The 20488-nt window shown below is 42.9% G+C and overlaps 1 protein-coding gene across 8 annotated transcripts in view; it reads right to left on the reverse strand.

The window, feature by feature from the left end:
• Positions 1 to 20066, reverse strand: part of LOC110531511 (ubiquitin carboxyl-terminal hydrolase 13) — a 36601-nt gene extending 16535 nt beyond the window's left edge. Inside the window, exons 1-13 of one of the 8 annotated variants that reach the window (XM_090238438.1) lie at positions 19644 to 20026; positions 17667 to 17792; positions 12683 to 12743; positions 11000 to 11881; positions 10740 to 10861; positions 9489 to 9631; positions 8730 to 8914; positions 7899 to 7993; positions 7473 to 7669; positions 6972 to 7043; positions 5419 to 5512; positions 4132 to 4257; positions 1248 to 1401 (exon numbers count right to left, since the gene is read on the reverse strand). In XM_090238438.1, the coding sequence (XP_090094564.1) occupies positions 1248 to 1401; positions 4132 to 4257; positions 5419 to 5512; positions 6972 to 7043; positions 7473 to 7669; positions 7899 to 7993; positions 8730 to 8914; positions 9489 to 9631; positions 10740 to 10861; positions 11000 to 11018 (1207 nt within the window). In that variant the 5' untranslated portion in view covers positions 11019 to 11881; positions 12683 to 12743; positions 17667 to 17792; positions 19644 to 20026. Of the gene's footprint in view, positions 1 to 1247; positions 1402 to 4131; positions 4258 to 5418; positions 5513 to 6971; positions 7044 to 7472; positions 7670 to 7898; positions 7994 to 8729; positions 8915 to 9488; positions 9632 to 10739; positions 10862 to 10999; positions 11882 to 12682; positions 12744 to 17666; positions 17793 to 18986; positions 19389 to 19643 lie in introns of those variants that run through there. The other 7 variants (XM_036989170.2, XM_036989225.2, XM_036989273.2 and 4 more) reach the window with 7 other exon arrangements.
• Between the last annotated feature and the right edge of the window lie 422 nt (positions 20067 to 20488).

The following is a 20488-nucleotide window of genomic DNA, read 5'->3' on the forward strand; positions in this document are numbered from 1 at the left end:
TTAACAGCTTCTACCCCCAAGCCATAAGACTGCTGAACAATTAATCAAATGGCCACCCAGACTATTTACATTGACCCCCCCCCCCCCCCGCCCTTTGTTTTTACACTGCTGCTACTAGCTGTTTATTATCTATGCATAGTCATTTCACCCCTACCTGTACAAATTACCTCAACAAACCTGTACCCCCACACAATGACTCAGTTCCGGTACCCCCAGTATATAGCATTGTTATTTTATTGTGTTATTCTTTATACATTTTTTAAAACTTTCATTTATTTAGTAAATATTTTCTTAACTCTATTTCTTTAACTACATTGGTTGGTTAAAACAGGATTTGTGTGTCCCCTGCAGGACGGTTGAGCTAACAAAGGCTAATGTGATTAGCATAAGGTTGAAAGTAACAAAAACAATTCACAGGACATAGTCATATCTGACATGTGCAGAAAGCTTAAATTCTTGTTAATCTAACTGCACTGTCCAATTTACAGTAGGTATTACAGTGAAAGAATAACATGCTATTGTTTGAGGAGAGAGCACAATTATCAACTTGAAAATGTATTAATAAACCAATTAGGCACATTTGGGCAGTCTGGATACAACATTTTGAATAGAAATGCAATGGTTCATTGGATCAGTCTAAAACTTTGCACATACACTGCTGCCATCTAGTGGCCAAAATCTAAATTGTCAATAGATTCCTCAGTCATATATTGGCCTTTCTCTTGCATTTCAAAGATGAAAAAAGCAAGTTTTTTTCTTTGTATTATCTTTTACCAGATCAAATGCGTTATATTCCTCTACATTAATTTCACATTTCCAAAAACTTCAAAGTGTTTCCTTTCAAATGGTATGAAGATTATGCATTTCCTTGCTTCAGATCCTGACCTACAAGCAGTTAGATTTGAGTGTCATTTTAGGCAAGAATTGAAAAAAAGATTTAAGGGCTTGTAAGTAAGCATTTCACGGTAAGGTCTACTATACCTGTTGTATTCGGCGCATGTGACAAATAAAATTAGATTTTTATATAGAACATCTTGAAATGCCTTTGTTTTCCCAACAGTGAGGTATCAGTTATGTGTAAGAATCTATACTAGGCAGTATTGAGCATTTAAAAACACAAACACCCACCCCACTATTGCATTCCGAGATATCGATCCTCCATACCATTTGAAGAGGAGGGCCGTGGGGGGGAGCAAGCAGCCCTGCTGGTTCTCATGGGGCCGGGCCAGCTGCCGGTGGGACCTTACCTCTGTTGGAGGCAGCCTCCATGGGGGCCGGGAGCTGCATCAGGTAGTCCACCTTCTGGTTGTAGCACACCTTCTGCGTCTGGCAGCACTGCACACGCTCCTCCACCAAGTAGCGGAAGACATCACTGGGGTTCTCTGAGCCAGCACTGTTTCTCTGGAGAGAGGAAGGAGAGAGAGAGAGAGAGAGAGAGAGCGATTGAGCGAGAGGAAGAAGAGCGAGCGAGCGAGAGGAAGGAGAGCGAGAGCGAGGAAGGAGAGAGAGAGCGAGGAAGGAGAGAGAGAGCGAGGAAGGAGAGAGAGAGCGAGGAAGGAGAGAGAGAGCGAGGAAGGAGAGAGAGAGAGCGAGGAAGGAGGGAGAGAGTGAGGAAGGAGAGCGAGGAAGGAGGGAGAGAGTGAGCGAGAGTGAGGAAGGAGAGAGAGAGAGCGAGGAAGGAGAGAGCGAGAGCGAGGAAGGAGGGAGAGAGTGAGGAAGGAGAGAGAGAGCGAGGAAGGAGAGAGAGAGCGAGGAAGGAGGGAGAGAGCGAGGAAGGAGGGAGAGAGCGAGGAAGGAGAGAGAGAGCGAGGAAGGAGGGAGAGAGCGAGGAAGGAGAGAGAGAGCGAGGAAGGAGAGAGAGAGAGAGCGAGGAAGGAGGGAGAGAGAGAGGAAGGAGGGAGAGAGCGAGGAAGTAGGGAGAGAGCGAGGAAGTAGGGAGAGAGCGAGGAAGGAGGAAGAGAGTGAGCGAGAGTGAGGAAGGAGAGAGAGAGAGCGAGGGGAAGGAAGGAAAGAGAGAATATACTGGATATCAAGCTATGCTATTGAATTTCCAGTTAAAAAAGGGTTTGGAAATGTAACTGTTTCCATCGCATTTGAACATCAGGAGAATATTGTGACTTTCATTAATTGCATGTATGTTTGAACAGAAACAATATGCATCAACTTATACACTCCTCAATTATCACAAGAGGAACCATGCCAAGATTTCTTTCTTATATTTCATCTTTATTTAACCAGGTAGGCCAGTTGAGAACAAGTTCTCATTTACAACTGCGACCTGGTCAAGATAAAGCAAAGCAGTGCGACACAAACAACAACACAGAGTTACACATAAACAAACATACAGTCAATAACACAATAGAAAAATATGTATACAATGTGTCCAAACGAAGTAAGGAGGTAAGGCAATAAATAGGCCATAGTAACGAAGTAATTACAATTTAGCAAATGAACACTGGAGTGATAGATGTGCAAGTGGAAATACTGGTGTACAGATTACTGTACAATTACATACAGTTAAAACTCCTGAAGAAAGACAGAGGGAAACATATCAAACTGAAACAGAAAGAGGTACGCAGCTGTTTACTGGGGACTAAAATGTGTTTGTTGTGTTAATTTGAGGACTCATGGGGCAATGGGTCTTGAATTAAACCATTTGACTCGTATTGGGTGTCACAGCAGCAGCTTTTCTATTCTAAGAAGTTACAGAAATACTCAGGTTATAATTTTACTCCCAACACCATTGAAGTATTCCAGCCGGCTGTCTGGCAGGCAGACCCAGGGCTAAACATGCTGATGGAAGGCTACTGTAAGACTCTGCCTATTAGTTTTTACATGTTTTTAAATGGAACCTTTATTTAACTAGGCAAGTCAGTTAAGAACTAATTCTTATTTACAACGACGGCCTACCCCGGCCAAACCCGGACGACGCTGGGCCAATTGTGCGCCGCCCTATGGGACTCCCAATCACGGCCGGTTGTGAAACAGCCTGGAATCAAACCAGGGACTGTAATGACACCTCTTGAACTGAGATGCAGTGCCTTAGACCGCTGCGCCACTCGGGGGCGCCCATCTCTGTCCAACCGACTCAGTTCCTCCACGCAGGTTAAGAACGGCTGAATATCACCACAGATAATACAACTCTATTAACATTCATGGAAGAAACGTCTGATTGTAAAAGGTGTTCTGAAGCTGAGAGAAAACTGTTGATTTTTTTTACTTACATTAACATGAAGTAGGCTTGTTAGCTCCTGTTTAGCATCTTACTTTACATTACCTTCCTGCTCCAAGTTTTTTATTTTTATTATCTGTTATTCAGAACATCGCCACAAATGACTAAAACATAAACGATACATAGTAAGTCTAGTAAAATGATTTTGGATCAATTGTTTTGTTGCGTCAAGGACAAGAGCAGAGAAAATGGCAGGTTTCGAGTATAAGTGTGGACAACAAGCAAAATAGGAAGCATTATCAGGCCTGTGTAACCGATAGATAGATAGGTCTAAATGTAACCTGGTTAAGAAAGTCACTTCAGAGCACAAGTGTGTCTGCCAGGCCGAGGGGACATCGTCCCGTCCCTCCTCCCCTCCCCCAAGACCCCAGATTGACCACGCGTGACAAGAGTCAGAGGCGCATCGACATGGTCAGGAAAATGCTTTGCAGTAGCCATTTCACGAAAGCAGTTTTACTTTGGCCATTGTCATTATTGAAATAAATGTACAAATAAACTCTGTATAAACTAAAAAACAAGAACACAGTATATTCTATACAAACTGAAAAACCAGTACACTCTGTAGTGCAGATTCTGTACAAACTGAAAAGCCAGTACACTCTGTATAATCTGTAGTGCAGATTCTGTACTAACTGAAAAGCCAGTACACACTCTATAATCTGTAGTGCAGATTCTGTACTAACTGAAAAGCCAGTACACTCTGTATAATCTGCACAAGCTGAAAAGCCAGTGCTGATTGATACAATTGACGGTCATGAGCCTTTTGTTGAACACCAGTGAATTTGTTTGCCAATTGCTGTACCTCTGCAACAATGGTATACTGTATACACCACTACATGCCTTTCGAGTAGGTTAACTCACTACTACTTATGGATATGAAGCCATACACACATACACACCTCGACCAGGTTGATGAGGTGCAGGAAGAACTCGTGTGCGTCTTGCTGTCTGTTGGAGGAGAACTCGGGGTGGCCCTTGCTGACCATGGCTTTGAACATCTTGGGAGAGATGCCCTTCGACTGGTGCTGCAATGAGAAACCAAGTACAACTTGTCTATTTCTGTGGTTATGAGAGCGGAGTGTAATGTCTAATCGGTGCTGTACCTAAACCCACTGACAGCTCTACAGCCACAGTGCATAATGAGGCACTGGGCACAATGAAGCATACTGGCAGTAACCCTCAAGATCCTTTCCCCACTAAACAAACAAGCATACTGGCAGTAACCCTCAAGATCCTTTCCCCACTAAACAAACATGCAATCTGCAGGAAATCCAGAGGGTCTTTACATGGCAGTGTTAGATGAATCATATATCGCACAACAGTTGGTTCTGTAGTGTAGTCAAATCAAATCAAATATATTTATATAGCCCTTCGTACATCAGCTGATATCTCAAAGTGCCGTACAGAAACCCAGCCTAAAACCCCAAACAGCAAGCAATGCAGGTGTCCCTGTATGTCTGTAATCTGTATACTAAATACTTCAGGATTCAGGACTGTATTGGTCAGATTGGATTAGCAACAATTCACACTGCTCATGCAAGACAAGTTGATATGCAGCAGCTAGATATCTATGCAGTGAACAATGTCAAAATGGCACTACATTTGCTACCTGAATAGACAATACTTTGTAACACAATTGGGTTGTTATTGCAGCATGTATGGGGCATCTAAGACAATCAAATCTCAAAACGTTAGCTTCAGTTTATACTATAAATAGAAAATACAATGTCCACGTTAATGGAACTAGTTATACTACTAAGAGTTACAACCCAAAAATCATTTGGGAAAGATATTGGGTTATGATATTGAAGACATGCAACACACCCCTTTAAATGTCAAAACTACAAGGTACTCAAAATATGAGCAACAATGAATATTGCCACAGATAGCCGAATGGACCTAGCCCCTCCACTCCCTACCCCTCCCTTCCCCATTCTCCAGGCAACGGTGTTCCACGCAGATGTCTGGGTGTGTCCAAACCTGGCCCTAACCTGAATGCAGACTCCTCATTATATTACACTGGCATTACTAGATGAAAATCTAGCAGCTGAATAATGAATGGAGAAGAGCAGGACAGCTCTTTCCCCTGCTTATCTGGCAACACAAAAGAAATACGTTCTGATCTCCCGAGTTGCCAGATTGTTAATTTTTCCCAGATAAGGAGCTGGACATGCCCAGTCTAATACCTTGTATTCTTCTCTCATCACCTGTTCAATGAGCTCGGATTTCATTGGTGGTTTGGAGTACAGGCCTGAGAGAAGTCCGTGGCCCAGTTTCGCCCTGGAAGACAAAACAAAAACAAAAGGACACCAATATAACTAGTGACAAACTTGGCTAACCCATGGTGCCTGTCCTAATACACAAGAAAGCATTGTAATAGCATGCCTGTCCTAATACACAAGAAAGCATTGTAATAGCTGTCAAAACTTGGCTAAGAACAAAAGCTCTTCGCCAATACCGTCTCCACCATCAACACACACAAAAGGAAAGCAATGAAATGATTGACCAACCAAAACACACATTACCTATATTACACATGCTTGCAGTGTAACGGATAATCTAACTACTAACATCTGCTAAGAACAAAATGGATTGGGCAACACCAGTGGTAAACAACATCCTGATTTATGAGACGATCTGCATCAGATTAACATGGTGAAGGTCATTAACACGATCATGTTAACGCTGTAGCATTAAGACTTCCCTTCACTGGAACTAAGGGACATAGCCCAAACCATGAAACACCCCAAAAATACCATTATTCCTCATCCACCAAACTTTACAGTTGGCAATATGCACTGGGGCAGGTAGGCTTCTCCTGGCATCCGCCAAACCCAGATTCGTCCATCGGACTGCCAGATGGTGAAGCATGATTTACAGCATCACTCCAGAGAACACGTGTCCACTGCACCAGAGGAATATGGCGGCAAGCTTTACACCACTCCAGCCGACGCTTGGCATTGTGCATGGTGATCTTAGGAGACTTGTGTGCGGCTTCTCGGCCATGGAAACACATTTCATAAAGCTCCCGACGAACAGTTCGATTTTTACGTGCTACGAGTTTCAGCACTCAGCGTTCCCGTTCTGTGAGCTTGTGTGGTATACTACTTCGCGGCTGAGCCGATGTTGCTCCTATATGTTTCCACTACACAATAAACAGTACATACAGTTGACCGGGGCTGCTCTAGCAGGGCAGACATTTGACAAACTGACATGTTGGAAAGGTGGCATCCTATGACGGTGCCACGTCACTGAGCTATTCAGTAAGGCCATTCAACTGCAAATGTTTGTCTGTGGAGATTGCATGGCTGTGTTCTCAATTTTATACACCTGTCAGCAACAGGTGTGGCTGAAATAGCCGAATGGACTAATTTGAAGTTATGTCCACATACTTGTGTATATACAGTGTAGCTAGAAAATATTAGAGTTGGCATAGAGAGGCTTTTAACGGCAAGTCAGCAATTATGTGAACCGGTCAGATGTTTGGAGGTGTGAGACAAGACCAGGGGATAATTTTGTCTCGAGGGCCACATCGGGATTTCAAAATTCAGTGGGAGGGCCACGCTGATTTTTTTTAGTTCGCCAAAGGCAATTTGCGGGCTAGAAGAAGGGAAGTTATTCGAAAATGTATAGGTCCATTATAATTTACTCAGCCTCCCCGGGCCCGCGCAGGCCAGATCCCTGGTCAAAACACTGTACTGATGATAAGCAACATTATGCAAACTGTGTATTGACTCACATTTGTGTGCTGAAATCCGTGGTGGGGTCAAGAGGTGAGTAGTCATAGATCCTCTGTAGATTTCCAACATACCTAGAGATTCAAAAACAGACGCCAGACAGTACATTCAGTGCTACTGTAAAAGAGGGAAAATATGAGATTGAATACTACAGTCATCCACTCGTATTAGCCTGCTGTTCTCAGTACTGTAGGTATTGTTGTGCAATCACCACGTAATAACACCTTTAGGTCAAGTGAGTCAGTTTTCCATCATCAGCATCTATATTTGTCTTGTTGTAGGAGGGCTGAATATGACCCCCGCAGTGTCCTGACTTTGTATGTTTACTCTGGTCTATTCTAGAGGCCCCCCTCTCTATATATATATATATCACACACACACACACACACACACACACACACACACACACACACACACACACACACACACACACACACACACACACACACACACACACACACACACACACACACACGCCCCTCCCATATGCTAGTTATACTCACGCCCTCTGGAACTCTGGAATGCTGAAAAGGACCTGCATGGTGGTGCCCAGGTAGCAGCTGTTACCCAAGTTCTTGATGCCCGTGAAACCTGAGCCATACACCTCCTTCAGCTTCATGCCCGACTCCTGGATCACCTCCCACTCGCTGACCCGAGGCCGAACGCTCTCTGTGTTGAGGTGGCCATTTTCTGTTCCATTCTATTTCGACCAATGGAACAAAATGAGGGAGTAGAGGTTCAAAATAAAGGGGTCACATTAATCTAGACGTGGTTGATGTTATTCTAGGCTTACATTGATCTATGTGAAATGGAAGTGGCTGTTTGAAAGTGTGCTGAACATCACAAATGTTACGTATTATTGAAAAAGGTAGAGTACAGACAAAATGAGAGCTTCTCAAGCTTTCCTACAACGATGGCGAGACTTATACCTGCTGCATCTGTAGCATGTCTATTCCAAAATGTTGCAAGTGTTCGGATATGTGAGGGTCCAGGACTGCTTCTTCTTCATCAAATGAATATATATCTGAAACGGGGGTTGTTACTGGTCATCAAAAAAACAAGGGCCAAGGCCTCTTCATATTAATAGGATGGTTGTTACTTGTATAGATAGAATATGAATTTAATAGGATCTCTATGCTTCTACAAATGGAAAAATTTAACCCAGATATGATGCGTTACTGTGTTAGATGAATGCATCAGCATTTATAATGTATTGTTGCATGTTTTCCCCAATATTAATCAATCAAATGTACTTATAAAGCCCTTCTTACATCAGCTGATGTCACAAAGTGCTGTACAGAAACCCAGCCTAAAACCACAAACAGCAAGCAATGCAGGTGTAGAAGCACGGAAGCCCAATATGTGTCACTGACCTGCTCTGATGTCCAGTTTGACTGCCAGAGGAAGTAGGTACTGACCTGCTCCATCTGCGGTGATGTTGTCCAGTTTGACTGCCAGAGGAAGTGGGTACTGACCTGCTCCATCTGCGGTGATGTTGTCCAGTTTGACTGCCAGAGGAAGTGGGTACTGACCTGCTCCATCTGCGGTGATGTTGTCCAGTTTGACTGCCAGAGGAAGTAGGTACTGACCTGCTCCATCTGCGGTGATGTTGTACCGTTTGACTGCCAGAGGAAGTAGGTACTGACCTGCTCCATCTGCGGTGATGTTGTCCAGTTTGACTGCCAGAGGAAGTGGGTACTGACCTGCTCCATCTGCAGTGATGTTGTCCAGTTTGACTGCCAGAGGAAGTGGGTACTGACCTACTCCATCTGCGGTGATGTTGTCCAGTTTGACTGCCAGAGGGAAGTTGGTGTCTTTGTAGTGGTCCAGGGCGTGGCCGTTTCCTCCAGCACCGTCGAAGAACCACTTCCCACAAAGCACCGCTCCGTCCGTCAGGTTCAGCCACAGGTTCTCTCTCATCTCACACTTCTGACATTTCCAACCACTGAGAGGAGAGAAAGGGGTTATTTTTAGTGTCTATCTGTGATTGCTGTCTGCTTGGGGTTATTTTTTGTGTCTATCTGTGATTGTTGTCTGCTTGGGGTTATTTTTTGTATCTATCTGTGATTGCTGTCTGCTTGGGGTTATTTTTAATGTCTATCTGTGATTGCTGTCTGCTTGGGGTTATATTTATTGTCTGCTTGGGGTTATTTTTAGTGTCCATCTGTGATTGCTGTCTGCTTGGGGTTATTTTTAGTGTCTGTCCACTGGAATATACCATTTGATCATGGTAAAGGAGAGATTCCTTATAATGGGATCAGAATCCGACAAGTAAGGTGGAGGGACACACAAGTAGCTCAAGTAACCCAGAACGACCCCCCAATACAAAAAACACAGGAGGACCCACAAACTAGCAGCAACACAAGAGCATAAGTAACACAAAATGATATGACACAGCAGACATACATATTCTCTAGAGGCTGACCGAGACGGCAGCTGTTCTGAAGCCAAATGTCTACAATATTGGTGTTTCCTAAATCATTGCGTAACTCTTGTCAGTCCAATCAGTGGGCTGTTACCTGGGTGGGATCCTCACTCCGTTGTCCTGCTGTCGGAGACTCCTGGCGTGTTTGGACACCTGGATCTCCTCGTCCCAGGAGTCAGACTCCTGCTTTTTGTAGGCTGACGCTGCGTTGAGCGCGGCATCGCAGGCTATTGTCACCTGGGAGTCACAGGACACACAGGAGCCATTAGATCTACTGATTGAGGAGATGTGTTTCACTGACATAAGACTAGTAGTAGTTTGGGGGTGCCGATAATGTTTTTGTTGATGGGGGGGCGGACAATTTTTGTTTCCGTTGGAGACGGCTCTATCTGTCCCCTATTACCGGACTATTAATGGCCCAGTGCACTACTTTTCTGAGATTTTTTTAATTTTTTAATTTCCTTTTTAATATATATTTTTTTCCATTGTGATTTTTCCGGGGGTAGCTATGGTAACAGGTCTAGGACTGTGGTGCATACAGGAGGATAGATAACCTGATTCCAGTTAGATCAGTGAGGAAAAGAGACAATAAATATGTTCCTGAAACTAAGATAATTATATAATAGAGTATCACTGTAGTTCCTCACTGATATGTCTATTTTACTAGCACCGATAGCGGAGTAAGCCTGTAACAGAGGATTAATAACACCAAATAATGTAACTTTTAAAGCCCCCATGCAGTCTTTTTATTTTAAATCATCACTATACGTCTCATAACTCACGCTGTGCGTTTATTTTATGAAAATAATTTATTAACATAACCCCGAGCCTCCTTTTGCCATTGAAATGCTCGGTTTGATCATGTGGGCGTATCAATACAAATTTACATATATTACATACACAGTCCTGATTGGCTGATAGTATCGTCTAGACTCTAGCTTACCACACTTACCCGTTCAAAGTAGGAGGATATGTATGCAAATAAAAGATGACTGGTCATTGGTTAGAATAATCAGATCAGATTGTGATGTCACTACTACTACTACTACTAAGCTACTGTCCTGCCCATTATAATAGATGTACATCGGCATATGGTTAACACAACCAGTGGTACACATGCAGTCAAAGGCTTTCACAACAATTAGACCCTGCGATTAACAAACCATTAACACAGGATGCCCCCCTCCCCCCAAAAAAAGAGAAGCACAGGATACCTATGGCATTCAAAAATAGGATAAGGAAGCACTGCACTGGAAAAGGCAAATGGCGAGAAGGGTGGTACGTGATCCACTGTTTCCATTCAGCATGCATGGCACACAGAGGGCATGGGTACACACTCACTGACCAGTGCAGGCAACTCCTCAATATTTGGTAAGGGGATCTCGAAGTGGTCTGGGAATATGACGAGCTTGGCCTCGTCTTCACACTCATACTCATCCCCGTTAAAATCACGGTTCAGTTCTAAATCTGAGAGAGAGGAAGCAGACGTCAACATTCAGTTCCCATGAAACAGTGACTGATGATTCATACACTTGATTGGCCTTTCACTGAGCATTTGTCTTGGCTATACAGGAAAAAAGTGAGATGACAGAATCAAATACTCACATAAATTCTGGAAAAGCATCCAATTAGAATATGGTAGTTGTTTCAGGTGATCTAATGCATTTCTGAGATCATGTGATTTGTTAGAAGGTGCGTTATCCAATAATACATGGGGTGTGTATGTATTTCTTGAATATTTGAGCTTCCATGTTAGCTGGCTTGATAAGATACAGTATACATCCAGTGAGGTAACCCAGACTTGAGGTTTAGGGTTAGAAGTCACAGCTGCAGAACAGAGGTCAAATGTAATATAAATATCCCTTGTCAACAAGGGTCAAAAGATCCAATTGTTTAATGAGGTCTAGGGTCAGGTGAATACTAATGTATGTTAAAATCCCACGGTGTGCTCTGGACCTCTCTATGCTGAACTGTTGAGTTCTACTGAGGAGTAGTAGGATGCAAAGTCCTCCTTTAACAATTTCACAATAGAATGTCATCAATTTAATAGAATACTCATCAAGGCATAATTGACGATAAGTCAATACATGTTTGAAATGCATTTGGGACTTTCAGACAGCGCTTGTAGAACTTTGAGTCAAATTAATTGTGTTCCCTATTGTTTCTACGATGTCCAGAACCTTAAAATAGTTGATGACGAATTGTTGAGTCATATAGTAAGTAGCCAGATAATGTTACTGCGTACATTGACCCCCTCTTTTTCAACCCTAGTCCTCTCTCCTCTATGGCTTTTGTTAAGAAGCCTCTGGTTACATGATGACGTGTGGGCTGCTGGCTGACTGATTAGATCGTCACTGGTATGGAAATGCCAAAGCAACATTGAGCTTTAGCTTGGGTTCCAATGGCCATCAAAGTCGAGAGGAGATTTGGAAAGGAGGGAGGGAGGATACAGTTCACATCAGGTTGGAAGAACCTCTGTGTCCAGGCCTGCAGAGTGAAAAGACAACAATCCAGCATGTCCAATAATGGGAGAGTGAATCTTGTGAGCCTGGTGCTTCTGGGTATGTAGGCTACACCGAGGCAGGGCACTGAAGTGGCCGGCTACACAGCTTTAAGTGGATAATGGGAGATAAGGGAATGGAGGGTAAGGGAACGTTGCAGGGGCAGATAAACAGGGGAGGTAACTAGCGAGCGTTGATTATTTGAATAACACTAGCGCCGAGAGGAGAATCCACCACCTGGCCCTCCCTTGCACGTGTCATTGTGGCCGATGGCCGGGGGAGATGACGGGGCACAACAGCTGAGGCCAGCCGAGCGACAGGCAGGTGCGGCCCACTGTAAACCAACCCCCGTGTAGGAGGAGAGTAGACCAGGCCGGGCATGTGGCACTTTGGATTTAGAATGGTTACTAACTGCATATACGAATAAATTAGCTAAATTTAGAGTTGCCTGGCAGGAAAGGAACGGGGGGCCAGGCCTCGGGCTCTGGACATGGGAATATGTCACTTTAGGCCAGAGTGTATGGCCAGTGTAGGGCAACCACCATATAACCAAATAAAAACAATAACAGCATGACACGATGACAGACAATTTCCCCTAATAATCGCATTAGAAAGGGGGAAATGAAGGCCTATAGTAAAGGATGGGAGAGTCTTGTCCTTCTCTTCAAGATGGGCTGACAAACAGACTACTGAGAGAAATGTGACTGTACTGTAAATAACCCATTAAGGAGACTGAGTTTAAGGGGAACTCCCCATGAGGATATTTTCCGGACAATATCAGGCTTACCTAGGAACACTCTGCCATTTCTTCTTCTGGAGATGGCGCCTCCTGCGGCACCTGTGGCTTTCTGTGGGAAACAAGTTAACAGGTAGAAAGGTTATTAACGGAGCAAAATATGTCATATAAAGCTATATATATCAAGCAAATATATCTCTTAAAAATGGCCTATTCTCAAAGACAGCAGTAGCAAGCCATGAAACTACTAGTTTTCTAAAAATACAAAATGGTTACCTTTATAAATTAGAATACTAAAACAGTTTTGATATATTTACAGTCGTTTTTTTCCAACACTAATACAACAGCCTAGTTAGTGCTGGCTGACAAAACGTCAAATATAACAGTATATGAATAAATACTGGAAGCATGTCCTTAATAAACTCCATAGAGTAGAATCAGTAGACTGTGAATATGTCAAATTGCTAGCTAGGGTTACAAGACCATTCACTGTGAACTGACTGGATCCTTCTGATCCAAATCGAGTTCAGACCGACTCCCATCAACACATCAAACAGACACGAAGAATGAACTCTGGGACTAACTAGCATCATGGGAAAACAACAGTAACACGAGCCGGTGGAATGAGGACAGCTGTTTCTGGACAGATCCAGGCATGAAAATAGATGCACTTATCTGGGGGTCAATTAGGACCGAACGGAAACGGTGGCAGCTAAGGTTGTTTTTATTTTAAACTGAACATGCAGTTTCCTTACTCGATTGTAAACAGAACAGAGAACAGCATTCTGATCTGGATTGTTATGTTGCTGGGAGACGTAGGGAAGATCTACTTGGCTAGATCCATTTGTCAGTCAAAAACAGGTGTGACATTTGTCAGGCAAGTGAGTGATATTTTATTTTACCCTTATTTTACCAGGTAAGTTGACTGAGAACACATTCTCATTTACAGCAACGACCTGTAGAATAGTTACAGGGGAGAAGAGGGATGAGTGAGCCAATTGTAAGCTGGGGATGATTAGGTGGCCATGATGGTATGATAAGTGATAACATATAAATAATAAGCAGGTTGCTACCTATTTTGAAGCTTTTGTGTCTGGATCTGTAGTATTACAATAATAGAATTTGAATAACGCATCCTAGAGTGCAGGCTTGAGGGCTTCGTATTCCCACCCCAACTGTGCAATTGTAACTTATTACTACTGTATAGGCCCATGCAAAGTGCAGATGACTCAAAGATTATTCACTGAAATCCCTGTATGCTGTGCACATGACGAATAAACATTGATTTGATTTGACGATCCATCACTGACGGAATTGAAATTTCACCATAAATGTTGTGGTTACAGTGTGCCTGTCAGTGCCATACCACCAAACAAATGGTTGAACCAAAACAAATCTGAAGTTAGGGAACTTCCAAATGAATTAGTGAACAGAAACCATTAGTTAAAAGGGAAATGTCAAAAATGTTCTACTTTGTATTCATGCTCTCCAGCCCTACTGAAAAATCCACATACAGTGCCTTCGGAAAGTATTCAGACCCCTTGACTTTTCCACATTTTGTTACGTTGCAGTCTTATTCTAAAATAGATGAAATAAATAAAAAATTCCTCAGAAACCTACACACAATATCCCATAATGACAAAGCAAAAACAAGTTTAGAGATTTTTGAAAATGTATTAAACAAAAATATATATACACAACACTACCTTATTTACATGAGTATTCAGACCCTTTGCAATGAGACTTGAAATTGAGCTCAGGTGCATCCTGTTTCCCTTGATCATCCTTGAGATGTCTCTACATCTTGATTGAGGTCCACCTGTGTTAAATTCAATTGATTGGACATGATTTGGAAATGCACAGTGTCTATATTAGGTCCCACAGGTGGCAGAGCATGTCAGAGCAAAAACCAAGCCATGAGGTTGAAGGAATTGTCCGTAGAGCTCCGAGACAGGATTGTGTCAAGGCACAAATCTGGGGAAGGCTACCAAAAAATAACTCTGCATTATCGAAGGTCCCAAAGAACACAGTGGCCTCCGTCATTCTTAAATGGATGAAGTTTATAACCACCAAGACTCTTCCTAGAGCTGGCCACCCGGCCAAACTGAGCAATCGAGGGAGAAGGGCCTTGTTCAGGGAGGTGACAAAGAACCCAATGGTCCCTCAGAGTTCCTCTGTGGAGATGGGAGAACCTTCCAGAAGGACAACCTTCTCTGCAGCACTCCACCAATCAGGCCTTTATGGTAATGGCCAGATGGAAGACACTCCTCAGTAAAAGGCACATGACAGCCCGCGCTGAGTTTGCCAAAAGGCAGCTAAAGGACTGACGGACCATGAAAAACAAGATTGAACTCTGGCCTGAATGCCAAGTGTCATGTCTGGAGGAAACCTGGCACCATCCCCACTGTGAAGCATGGTGGTGGCAGCATCATGCTGTGGGGATGTTTTCCAGTGGCAGGGACTGGGAGACTAGTCAGGATCGAGGCAAAGTTGAACAGAGCAATGTAAAGAGAGATCCTTGATGAAACCTTGCAACAGGACAACGACCCTAAGCACACAGCCAAGACAACGTAGGAGTGGCTTCGAGACAAGTCTCTGAATGTCCTTGAATGGCCCAGCCAGAGTCCGGACCTGAAACCGATCGAACATCTCTGAGAGACCTGAAAAGGCTGTGCAGCAACACTCCCCATCTAACCTGACAGAGCTTGAGAGGATCTGCAGAGAGGAATGGGACGAACTCCCCAAATGCAGGTGCGCCAAAACGTGTAGCGTCATACCGAAGAAGAGTTGATGCTGTAATCGTTGCCCATGGTGCTTCAACAAAGTACTGAAAGTCTGAATACTTATGTAAATGTGATATTTCATTTTTTAAAAATGTATTGTTAGACGCAGAGTAGATGTCTCTGCATGAGTAGATCTCTGCATGTGTGGTTCCACTGTAAAGCATGGAGGAGGTGGTGTGATGGTGCTTTGCTGGTGACACTGTCAGTGATTTATTTAGAATTCAAGGCACACTTAACCAGCATGGCTACCACAGCATTCTGCAGCGATACGCCATCCCATCTGGTTTGCACTTAGTGGGACTATCATTTGTTTTTCCAACAGGACAATGACCCAAAACACACCTCCAGGCTGTGTAAGGGCTATTTGTCCAAGAAGGAGAGTGATGGAGTGCTGCATCAGATGACCTGGCCTCCGCAATCACCTGACCTCAACCCAACTGAGATGGTTTGGGATGAGTTGGACTGAGAGTGAAGGAAAAGCAGCCAACAAGTGCTCAGCATATGTGGGATGTCATTCAAGACTGTTGGAAAAGCATTCCTCATGAAGCTGGTTGAGAGAATGCCAAGAGTATGCAAAGCTGTCATCAAGGAAACGGCTGTCTACTTTGAAGAATCTCAAATGTAAAATATATTTTGGTTTGTTCAACACTTTTTTGGTTACTACATGATTCCATATGTGTTATTTCATAGTTTTGATGTCTTCACTATTATTCTACAATGTAGAAAATAGTAAAATCAAAGAAAAACACTTCAATGAGTAGGTGTGACCACATTTTTGACTGGTACTGTTTTTGTAATTCTTGTATATTTATTTTATATAGTATTTCTTTAAATTATGTGTATGCAGTGCTCCCTGTTGAAAGAAACCTTAAGTCTCAATGTGATAAAATAATCTGGTGAACATAAATAATAAAGAAATAAAATTATCTTCTGAAAAGTACCAGAAAATATCAATAGCGTTTCCGGACTATGTCCTCTGAAAAACGTTTCTTTCTCCATCCTTTTGTCTCCAAAACATAGAAATGCACAATTCTCACAAGTTGATGTTGAGGTGATGCTAGAGATGATGAATATGAAGTTGAAACAAGCCAGCCTCTTATCAGCTCAAAATATATTTTCCTTCAATGTTTTGTGCCAAAATTGAACACACAAAGTCTAATGTACTTGCAACTAATAACAATATGTCACTGATTTGATAAAACTTACAATCATGGAAAAGAGGGGAAAATCGTTCACACAAACTGAACAAATAAACATGGCACAACCATATTACTACCATCTCATTCTAGGTCCAAGCTCTAGAGCTTTTGTGACAGGGCCTTCTCCAGGGTTGCGCCAAAGGTCTGGAACTCCCTCCCTCCAGCCATCTGTGACCGAGTCCATCACCATCTTTAAGTCCCTCCATAAGCCCCAGCTCTTCACCATTGCCTAGCCTTAAAGGGATACTTTGGGATTTTGGAAATGGAGTCAGATGAACATGTAGATACCAGTTTTATGTCTCGGTGTCCAGTATGAAGGAAGTTAGAGCTCATTTTGCGAGCCAATGCTAACGTGACTGAAAGCAGATACCCATAGACTTTAAGCCATTGCGATAACGCTAGTTAGAAATTGCACTAGTAAGCAACTTCCTTCAAACTGCACAGAGGCATACAAATGGTATGCACGAGTTCATCAGACTCCTGAAGTATCCCTTGAAGCCCCCCCCCCCCCTCACACACTCTCTCCCACACACACAAAACCGCTCGCTCGCTCACTCATACACTGACACATCACAAGTTCTTTCCATTCTTGAGCCCCTCCCTTTAATTTTGTTTCATGTTTTTGTTTCTTCCTGCTATTAGTTTAGTGTTGTCTTGCTTTGGATCTCTGTGTTTTCTTTAGGTTCTACTATTGGGCTACCGAGTGGCGCAGCGGTCGAAGACACTGCATCTCAGTGCAAGAGGCATCACTACAGACCTTGGTTTGAATCCAGGATGTATTACATCTGGCTGTGATTGAGAGTCCCATAGGGCGGCCCAGCTTCGTCTGGGTTTGGCAGTCATTGTAAATAAGAATTTGTTCTTAACTGACTTGCCTAGTTAAATAAAGGTTACATTTAAAAATAAAAATAAATACTATTGTAGAGCGACTTTGGGTTGAAAAGTGCTATGTAAGTCCCATGTACTATTAAATAATATAATTTGTCAAATGTACGTACACTATGCACTGTCGGTGTGTAGACCAATATAGAAGCATATGGTATGACCCCTCACCTCTTTGACATGCCGTTTGAGGAGCATGTAAACACTCTGTCCGGTTTTACGGTAATGTCTCTCCACATGTTCTCTGCCAAAGCCCAGGAATGTGTTCATACACACATACAAGCCTCCTTCAGACTCCTGTGAACAAAAACAACATGTGGTGAACAACATGCAAGGCACACACACACACACACACACACACACACACGAGGTAGCACATGTATAAGGAACAATGATGTGTATTTGTCAAAACAATGTCAAGTGAGGTGATTTAACAATCTGAAATTCAGATAAGCATCTCCCCACACACACGAAAATACCAATGTTTGGGTTCCTACTGCGTGCTTACTTTGGGTCTCTAATGGTGACTCACCAGATAGAACTCATTCATAAATGAGATACAAGGGCAGTACATGGAAATTGCAATTTTCTCCGTTTTGACTGGATTCTATATTATGATTGTTTTTCCCAAGGTGTAATGACGTTTGGGGTCAATAGAGGACTGCGCAAAGGATGTCAGTTTCCAGTATATTGGGATTTGTTAGCAGGGTTGTGTCAATACAATGTCATTGCCAGTGACACACACACTTGTGGCAGGTGGATTCTATCATTTGATTTTAATCCATGTGATTTTCATGTAAACTAAAGCAGACGTGGTCTTGCATTTAGGACGTTATTTTCTGAAATATGCCTACCATATGGGTTCATGTTTGAAACAGTGACACTCCAGTACGGCTTTTGCAGACTGCAAATAGTTTAACTGTAATTGCCTACCACTATTAAAAAACAGCAAAAGCCAAAGTACTCTGTAATTTATGCCTTGAGACACTCAACCACCTTCGAGGCACAGGTGTAACACAGGTGTAACAGTATAACTTTACACCGTCCCCTCGCCCATACCCGGGCGCGAACCAGGGACTCTCTGCACACATCAACAACAGTCACCCACGAAGCATCGTTACCCATCGCTCCACAAAAGCGGCGGCCCTTGCAGAGCAAGGGGAACTACTACTTCATGGTCTTAGAGCAAGTAACGTCACTGATTGAAACGCTATTTAGCGCGAACACCGCTAACTAGCTAGCCATTTCACATCCGTTATACATGCCTACATGATTCTCTTTCCTACACTCAACGACGGAGGTGTAACAAAAAATATCACACAAATAACCCTCTATACTAACCAAAATCTGCAGCTCGGATTAGGCCAATAGGCCCTGATGACACTTTAAAGCGCTGAGTTACACACAAGCTTCAACCGCGCTGGGATAAAAATAACCAACTTGTCAGTCTTCAGTCTGACATGATGAACTCCAGACAGCTGAGTCACTCACCTTTAAAATGGTTTCAGTTGAGCAATGATATATTATAAAATATGTTTCCTCATCAAAAAAACGTGAGTAGTTGGTCCTAAAAGCCCAACACATGGTAACCTCAGCGTGCGTTTCAGTTCATCGGTTGTTGCAGATGGCAAGTCAATCACATTGAAATAAAATGCCGGACCCCCCAAAAAATCTAAGACATTATTTTCTCTAATACAAAAAATAACCATTAGAAATAGCTCCCATATCAATATAACATTATTCTAGTGATTTTACATGTGGCTGGTGAGTCACGCTTTCAATACAACAACAAAAAAACACACTGAAAAAACTCAAGAGTGTGTAGCCTAAAATGCAGAAGGGGGGACACAAAATAATGTAATGCACCAAAACACAGCCCAACCCCACGTAGGTGTCATTAATTACGTTGACAAAACAGTAGACAGGCGCACAGTGAACAAGTACAATTTCACAAAGGAAATACCATTCCACGGGATGTAAACAACATTTAATTATTTATTTTTCTCAAGCTCAAGAGAATGGTGGCAATGGAAGCCCCAGATCCTGCCACAAAACTGCGCAGCTATTCACGTGTGTTAGGGCAGTTTACGGGATGAGTAAGGACAGCTTGGAACACACAAACACCCCATTATACGGGGAGACACTTACGGGAGAATCGTAGGAAAAGGCACATTCGCTCTTGAAAACCCTGTCTCCTGCTCTGGGAACTCTGATGGTGGGCATATAAGGGACAAGCAGCTCTCCTAAATCTGCAGCCATCTTCGCATTCCTGCTTCTCGCACCACAATGCTAAGGGAGTCACTAGAGAAGGCTGTCAGAGGAGAGATGATGCTATTTTTAAATCATTCGGTCTCGACATTCCTCCAGCGGCGAGGGATATGACGCTGAAAACATAACGGAGGGGGAAGTCATTTTTATTTTGTGCGAGAGCTATCCTCTATAAACATGTAATCAATAATCTCTTTCCAATTGCGTATGTCTGTTGCTTAAGAATTATAACGCTGTATTTACCGTAGGCGCAGTCACGCACTGAACGGTTTGACTCAAACGAGGGGTCCCACAAACTTGATTGATAAAACCACCCATACAAATGGCTACACCCCTCACTGGTTTTCTGAGGACCATTCTCTTTTCAAATTAAAATGGAAATGTTAGATTAGGCTACCAATTGGTTTTTGAAGTGGTTTTGGGGGAGGGGAGGGTGTGGTAGAAACTAGTAGGGATTTATTTGGTTTTTAAATTGTATTTTCTTAGTAGTACGTAATTAGGAAGACCATAGCTGTGTTCCAATACTCATACTAACAGCACTAACCATACTATTTGTGGCGTGAATTGAGTATATAGTATGCTTATTGTTCATAGTATGGATATAGTTAGTATGCCAAAAGTTCCCGGATGTCGTACTAAATTCGCCAAAATATGAAGTATAGACGCAGAGGACACTATTTTCATAATTTAGGGCCCATAATGCAATTCTTCATGAAATGGGCGTG

This window comes from Oncorhynchus mykiss, chromosome 1 (assembly GCF_057628025.1).
Source record: "Oncorhynchus mykiss isolate SJ-2025 chromosome 1, ASM5762802v1, whole genome shotgun sequence".
Classification (NCBI taxonomy): domain Eukaryota; kingdom Metazoa; phylum Chordata; class Actinopteri; order Salmoniformes; family Salmonidae; genus Oncorhynchus; species Oncorhynchus mykiss.